This window comes from Tigriopus californicus, chromosome 11 (assembly GCF_007210705.1).
Source record: "Tigriopus californicus strain San Diego chromosome 11, Tcal_SD_v2.1, whole genome shotgun sequence".
Taxonomy (NCBI): domain Eukaryota; kingdom Metazoa; phylum Arthropoda; class Copepoda; order Harpacticoida; family Harpacticidae; genus Tigriopus; species Tigriopus californicus.
The window spans coordinates 13,515,595-13,523,377 of record NC_081450.1 but is presented as its reverse complement, the minus strand read 5'-3'; the positions used below and the strand labels follow the sequence as shown (position 1 = coordinate 13,523,377).

At 40.1% G+C, this 7,783-nt stretch overlaps 2 protein-coding genes and 1 long non-coding RNA gene across 3 annotated transcripts; 1 reads left to right on the top strand and 2 right to left on the bottom strand.

The window, feature by feature from the left end:
* LOC131889875 (uncharacterized) lies at positions 1 to 4,599 on the bottom strand (the record flags this gene model as incomplete). The annotated part of the gene is given in 5 exon segments (XM_059239091.1): positions 1 to 360; positions 1,799 to 1,897; positions 2,936 to 3,027; positions 4,043 to 4,344; positions 4,419 to 4,599. Coding segments are annotated over 4 exon segments (849 nt in total), but the record flags the coding sequence as incomplete, so codon positions are not given.
* LOC131889876 (uncharacterized) lies at positions 1,442 to 4,266 on the top strand. The gene is made up of 2 exons (XR_009374242.1): positions 1,442 to 3,068; positions 3,974 to 4,266. It is a non-coding gene; the product is annotated as an uncharacterized LOC131889876 (long non-coding RNA).
* A 692-nt stretch (positions 4,600 to 5,291) lies between the features above and the next one.
* On the bottom strand, positions 5,292 to 7,395 carry LOC131891190 (uncharacterized). The gene is made up of 3 exons (XM_059240715.1): positions 7,062 to 7,395; positions 5,955 to 6,046; positions 5,292 to 5,330 (listed from the first exon to the last, which is right to left on the bottom strand). The coding sequence occupies exons 1-3, from the start codon at positions 7,357 to 7,359 to the stop codon at positions 5,292 to 5,294; spliced, it is 429 nt and encodes a 142-aa protein (XP_059096698.1). The 5' UTR covers positions 7,360 to 7,395.
* Between the last annotated feature and the right edge of the window lie 388 nt (positions 7,396 to 7,783).

The following is a 7,783-nucleotide window of genomic DNA, read 5'->3' as shown; positions in this document are numbered from 1 at the left end:
TCCATCAAAGAAGGACACTCTTCGGGAACGACGTCCAAAAGTATCTGAAGGCTGTATGGAGATCCGACGATCCATCACGATTTGTCCGGTGGGGTTGGGATTGATCAGAGCCGAGGCTGGTAAGCTGACGGTGGAAATCTTCCTGGTCTTGGGATTAATGACCAAGATGGGATGCTCTGGGATCCATCCGACAGCACCTGGAGAGCCCGATGCCCCGTTTGGAACGATGGTTCCATTGGCACATTGCTCTTGTATTGAAGTGTGCATAGGGATCACATTCCGAGATTGCAGAGCGATTTCATAATGAGGTGGAGGGTTAAGGTGATCGTCGATGGACAATCCAAAGGTTGTCAAATCAACCTAGTAAAAAAGGTCAATATCTGTAAGGTTGCGGGATTCTAAATCAACCCATTCCGAAATTAATAAACACTGATAATTTTTTGATTGTAACGAAATGGAACAAGTCGGTCCCATGAAAATAGCACAAAAATCCACATTTTATAACTTTTAGTTTTGTCTCGCATTCTATTTGCAATTACGTTTTTGTTAGTTCACAAGTTTGGAATGAATGAATTCTATCTATTGAAAATCAAAATGAAAATGGATTTCACGAACAAATGTAGTCCACATGATTTAAGAAATTGTCCGAAACATGCAACGTACTTATACACCCGTGTTCATTTAGCACATAATTTTTCAGACATAGCAATGTGCTTTGCGGGTTGGCACGCACTGGTACACCTAGGCGTTTGAATTGTCTTACTATGCTCAATAGTTGGGTATGGGAACCTAGAAAACATTCCAATTTGTAAATTACCCGATAATTTTCAAAGATATATTCCTGAAGAAAATTTTTTGAGCTTTGAATAAACATAAACACACTAGACATGAAATATTTTCCATTGGGCACATGATCCTCGTGTCTGCAATAATTATACAATATTTCATTGTTTGATGTTTGAGAAACAGGTTGTTAAAGCGAGCTGATTGCCTATAGCTTCTTTGCCAAATAGACCATTTGAACTAAAATGAAATTTATAGTAGAAGAGAATGCATTAACCAGTCCGACTAAATGAGAGATCTACAGGTTTACTGAGCATGAACCTGATTTTTTCATGATCTCAGCCGATTCAAAATTAATCTTCGCTCCCGAGATGAACCTCTGAATGAATTCTGATTATAAAAAATATCCGGCATTTTTAAGTATGATATGATTGGAAAAGGTCTGTGCTGCAACCATTTTTGCATTGGCCCAATTTCACTTAACCTGAGCTCAAATTTAACATCAAGATAAAAATTAATGATACCTCAGACATGTCATTTAGTCCACGAGGTAACCAAGCCAACTATTATATAGCTTTAAAAATTTCTTGTCCACGATTGCAAGAGTCGTTTGACTAGTGCATCATCATTGTGCATCGACTATTTTGCAGAAAAGAATTTAAAACGTTAAAACAGACATTTTACCTCGCCAATAGGGTTCAGGAGACAACAAGAACGACAATAAAGGCAGAGAAACGAACACTTGTTTCTTAAGAGACATTCATAATTTGCACCAACACTTAACTATCCAACGTGAAAATATCGCTCACTCATCATGAATCCTTTTTCCAACGTTTTTCTTCGTCGATCTATTTTCATGCCTTTCTTATGCATATTTGTCATCTTTGCAATGGATTTATTCCTCGCTAATGCTATTAGTTTTACATTTTACTCGTACATCTTTACGTTTTATGATATTTTACCCCATTTTTGTCTTGAGAATCATTTGATCTTTGAGCATTTATAGCAACCTTACCCTAGAATAATTTGGCGGCAGATCCTTGAAAGAAAGACCAGATATCTTTCTGGCCAGATTGGAGATCCGCGAAGACAACACGTTGGGTCCAGTGGCGCCCTGAAAATAAGCAAAGTGAAAGAGTGAAAAAACCGTCAGTCATTTCAACACGTTGAATCTCATGATTTTTGGGGTGGAACCAAGATGTGGTTTAGTATGCTACTTTTATTCCATGGGTGTCATTTTTTATGATGATGCTGTAAAGGGAGTGTACTACGAACGGAGGAGATCGCTAAATAAGGGTTTATGACATTTTGTTTCTCGTCTTTTCATGACACAATTCACAGACGGACGTCCAGTTGTCTTAGGATTTTGACACTTGTGAATTTGAGAGGTCGCTAACAAATCCCATCCAATATTTTGTCCTTGGCCTTCACTTGTCGAGAAAATGGTCTACCAAGAATAGATGGATTGATCTTTTCAGTGGACTCTCATTCATTTCACATCTGTGGTTTGGCTTAGGGTCTCGTATATCTGTGTGTAACCAAAGAAGGGTCTTAAAACACGTTTTAGGAGCTCTTATGAATATATTGGATCTCCAAAGAATGTTATCCTCTCCCCAATCTCGATTCACTGTAAATATTTCATTCCACCCTCCTCCCACGTGGTCCTTGCGATTCAAATTCAATTCCATTACCAACCAAATAACGGATTTGTCAACCACATCCCGCCCAACGGACGTGGTCCTAATTGTGTTCCACTTTCTCGCCGGATCATCCCACATTTCAATTCTAAGAGTGCTCTCCAGTGAGATCTCGAGAAAAGGATATTATTTTCTTTATGACCTTTTCCAGCGAATCACCATCAAGCGCGTACCCAAACCCCACAATATAATGCTGAAGGTACCGTGCCTTCAGGTCTCAAGGGAGGGCGAGCGGGAGTAAAATATTGGGCTCTAAAGCATCGCTTATTACTATCATTATGAGTCCCCTCAAAAGCGAATCCGAACAACATGTTTGTCCGAGATTCCCGCCGTATCAAGGACGAGTAAATATCATTCATTCATTGTACATTATTGTTGTGAGGTTTTTCATGGGACATGAGGAAGAAGAGCCAAGCATTGTCAACGCATTCCATGCCATTTGTTGTCGAACTTACCGTTTGAATGATGCGCCTTTTAAAACAGCATGCCCAACAAAGAGCAATCGAGACTAATATGGCCAAAAGCGAGAGCTGCACCACAACGAGATCTACGGGAGAGATAGAAAAAAGTTAATTGTTTTTCAGACAGGTCAGCCTTTGTTTTTGCAATAACTCCATGATTATAGCTCGCTCTAACACCCATCCACGTCATAGCAAGGCTCTTTTTTTACTTCATGACCAACTAGTATAAGAGTGTTTTGAGGACCCTTGGGAGCATTGTGTTGATATCTCGATGAATATCTTGTCTCGTAATAAAGAGAGAGAGCTTTAAGTTCTAATAATTGCCCGGAGGGAACCTTTAAAGGAACGACAGTGTTTTGGTTTGTCAATTTATGTAGTTGTCAAAATATTGTTTACGCAAGATTGCACGCAAAAGATTGAATTTGAATTCGCCAGACAAGACGTGATGCATTAAATATAGAAAAGAAAGCGAGAGGTATCAAATATAGCATGATTTCATATTGATGTCGCAATCAACTTGCAATCATCTCAATCTCTCTCAGTCCAAATCCACATTGACAAACTCAGTGCATAAGGATTGAAATTAGGCTGAAAAATTGTGGCTTCAACAAGAATTGTTTCAGCATTTCAATACTCTTTGAAAGCGTTTACTCCAAGGCCGAGTTTTGGCAAAACGGCGGTGTCAGCGAATTGATGATTGAACATGTTACAATTTGTGCGCCAAGCAATGATTAGCACTCGTAAATTCAAGCAAAGGATAAGTTGTCATTCAATAATCAATTATGGCTTGAGCTTAGAATTCATGAGAAAAGCGATTGTATCAGGACAAGACCATTTAGCGTGGTTTGCAATAAAGAAAAGTAAGTTGCTGTTGAGGTGGTAGGTCGAGGTTTGGTGAATATAACATTGGATAAAAGACCCGTTCTTTGAACAACTCAAGCAAGTCTCCTTTTGGACCAAAAGATCAAAGATTAAGACTGCCTAACGGCTTGTTTATCAAAAGCACTTATTCAGATTTCGAACATCTTCTAGGACATATGATTGAAGGAGTACCAAAATTCTTGTCAACAGCCTTCATAATCTTGTTGATTTTTGACTTACCCATGGACGAAGTGAAGTATTTGCCATGATGATGATACTTGGTCATGTTCCGATCTCTCTCCTGAAGAATCTTCAGGAGCAGATCCAATCGGACAGTGTCATTTTGATAAAAGTCCGAAAAGTTCATCCCATCGAGTGTGTCTTTATTCACCAACGGGACAGAAGTCACATATTCCGGGCTCAATGGGTCACCCTGAGGGCTGAGACCCAATTCGGGGTCCCATGCATCGTGAGGGAACGGACCCACGAGGGAACTCGTCACGTGGGAAGGATTATTTTCGATGGAAAAGGACGACATAATCCTAGAAGCCAATACCTTTTTTTCACCAATTTTTATTTTAACATACATTTGTCGACTGAATAGTATATAACTTACCTCAATGGCGGTTGAGTGTGTGCAGTTTTGCCGATAAATATGTATATGGCAAATAAATATAGTTTCACTTGCAGTAAATAAATAAATTATTATAGCTCTTTACACTGAAACTACATATTTTTGACTGAAACACCGCTCGTCTCTAAGCTACGTAACTTTTCGTTATGGGGCTACGATGCGTAAGGTAAGTTGAACATCATCATCAGTTGCAGTAGCATCCTCGTCAACGACGTCGACAAGCACGTTGTCGCACGCTATCCAAGTTGTGTTCAGGGACGGAGGGAGGGCTGAAGAAGAAGAACACCCTCTCGTCCAAATCAAATGGTAAACGAACGTACGATGGATGCGGAACCTAGGAGCGTACGCACGAACTAATCATTGTTACGGGCCTTTGCGATATAACAAAGCACTTCATGTAACATAGTCGGACAGGAAAAGCGCAAAAAAGCAGATGAGTAAGCGGGTGGAAAATAAGAGTGTTTAGACTTGAACCTTCTTGCAACCATTTCGATGAGAAAATAATTTTCGTCGCGTTTTCAATTCATTGTTGGGGCCTCTTCGTNTTTTTGGGGTGGAACCAAGATGTGGTTTAGTATGCTACTTTTATTCCATGGGTGTCATTTTTTATGATGATGCTGTAAAGGGAGTGTACTACGAACGGAGGAGATCGCTAAATAAGGGTTTATGACATTTTGTTTCTCGTCTTTTCATGACACAATTCACAGACGGACGTCCAGTTGTCTTAGGATTTTGACACTTGTGAATTTGAGAGGTCGCTAACAAATCCCATCCAATATTTTGTCCTTGGCCTTCACTTGTCGAGAAAATGGTCTACCAAGAATAGATGGATTGATCTTTTCAGTGGACTCTCATTCATTTCACATCTGTGGTTTGGCTTAGGGTCTCGTATATCTGTGTGTAACCAAAGAAGGGTCTTAAAACACGTTTTAGGAGCTCTTATGAATATATTGGATCTCCAAAGAATGTTATCCTCTCCCCAATCTCGATTCACTGTAAATATTTCATTCCACCCTCCTCCCACGTGGTCCTTGCGATTCAAATTCAATTCCATTGCCAACCAAATAACGGATTTGTCAACCACATCCCGCCCAACGGACGTGGTCCTAATCGTGTTCCACTTTCTCACCGGATCATCCCACATTTCAATTCTAAGAGTGCTCTCCAGTGAGATCTCGAGAAAAGGATATTATTTTCTTTATGACCTTTTCCAGCGAATCACCATCAAGCGCGTACCCAAACCCCACAATATAATGCTGAAGGTACCGTGCCTTCAGGTCTCAAGGGAGGGCGAGCGGGAGTAAAATATTGGGCTCTAAAGCATCGCTTATTACTATCATTATGAGTCCCCTCAAAAGCGAATCCGAACAACATGTTTGTCCGAGATTCCCGCCGTATCAAGGACGAGTAAATATCATTCATTCATTGTACATTATTGTTGTGAGGTTTTTCATGGGACATGAGGAAGAAGAGCCAAGCATTGTCAACGCATTCCATGCCATTTGTTGTCGAACTTACCGTTTGAATGATGCGCCTTTTAAAACAGCATGCCCAACAAAGAGCAATCGAGACTAATATGGCCAAAAGCGAGAGCTGCACCACAACGAGATCTACGGGAGAGATAGAAAAAAGTTAATTGTTTTTCAGACAGGTCAGCCTTTGTTTTTGCAATAACTCCATGATTATAGCTCGCTCTAACACCCATCCACGTCATAGCAAGGCTCTTTTTTTACTTCATGACCAACTAGTATAAGAGTGTTTTGAGGACCCTTGGGAGCATTGTGTTGATATCTCGATGAATATCTTGTCTCGTAATAAAGAGAGAGAGCTTTAAGTTCTAATAATTGCCCGGAGGGAACCTTTAAAGGAACGACAGTGTTTTGGTTTGTCAATTTATGTAGTTGTCAAAATATTGTTTACGCAAGATTGCACGCAAAAGATTGAATTTGAATTCGCCAGACAAGACGTGATGCATTAAATATAGAAAAGAAAGCGAGAGGTATCAAATATAGCATGATTTCATATTGATGTCGCAATCAACTTGCAATCATCTCAATCTCTCTCAGTCCAAATCCACATTGACAAACTCAGTGCATAAGGATTGAAATTAGGCTGAAAAATTGTGGCTTCAACAAGAATTGTTTCAGCATTTCAATACTCTTTGAAAGCGTTTACTCCAAGGCCGAGTTTTGGCAAAACGGCGGTGTCAGCGAATTGATGATTGAACATGTTACAATTTGTGCGCCAAGCAATGATTAGCACTCGTAAATTCAAGCAAAGGATAAGTTGTCATTCAATAATCAATTATGGCTTGAGCTTAGAATTCATGAGAAAAGCGATTGTATCAGGACAAGACCATTTAGCGTGGTTTGCAATAAAGAAAAGTAAGTTGCTGTTGAGGTGGTAGGTCGAGGTTTGGTGAATATAACATTGGATAAAAGACCCGTTCTTTGAACAACTCAAGCAAGTCTCCTTTTGGACCAAAAGATCAAAGATTAAGACTGCCTAACGGCTTGTTTATCAAAAGCACTTATTCAGATTTCGAACATCTTCTAGGACATATGATTGAAGGAGTACCAAAATTCTTGTCAACAGCCTTCATAATCTTGTTGATTTTTGACTTACCCATGGACGAAGTGAAGTATTTGCCATGATGATGATACTTGGTCATGTTCCGATCTCTCTCCTGAAGAATCTTCAGGAGCAGATCCAATCGGACAGTGTCATTTTGATAAAAGTCCGAAAAGTTCATCCCATCGAGTGTGTCTTTATTCACCAACGGGACAGAAGTCACATATTCCGGGCTCAATGGGTCACCCTGAGGGCTGAGACCCAATTCGGGGTCCCATGCATCGTGAGGGAACGGACCCACGAGGGAACTCGTCACGTGGGAAGGATTATTTTCGATGGAAAAGGACGACATAATCCTAGAAGCCAATACCTTTTTTTCACCAATTTTTATTTTAACATACATTTGTCGACTGAATAGTATATAACTTACCTCAATGGCGGTTGAGTGTGTGCAGTTTTGCCGATAAATATGTATATGGCAAATAAATATAGTTTCACTTGCAGTAAATAAATAAATTATTATAGCTCTTTACACTGAAACTACATATTTTTGACTGAAACACCGCTCGTCTCTAAGCTACGTAACTTTTCGTTATGGGGCTACGATGCGTAAGGTAAGTTGAACATCATCATCAGTTGCAGTAGCATCCTCGTCAACGACGTCGACAAGCACGTTGTCGCACGCTATCCAAGTTGTGTTCAGGGACGGAGGGAGGGCTGAAGAAGAAGAACACCCTCTCGTCCAAATCAAATGGTAAACGAACGTACGATGGATG

What these genes read in the sequence shown, in the direction of transcription:
- LOC131891190 (XM_059240715.1), bottom strand. Translation starts at nt 7,359, where the DNA reads ATGTCGTCCTTTTCCATCGAAAATAATCCTTCCCACGTGACGAGTTCC. An exon ending in ATACTTCACTTCGTCCATGG is followed by an intron (nt 6,047 to 7,061) that starts GTAAGTCAAAAA and finishes TCTCTCCCGTAG; the next exon opens with ATCTCGTTGTGGTGCAGCTC. An exon ending in AAAGGCGCATCATTCAAACG is followed by an intron (nt 5,331 to 5,954) that starts GTAAGTTCGACA and finishes GGTTACACACAG; the next exon opens with ATATACGAGACCCTAAGCCA.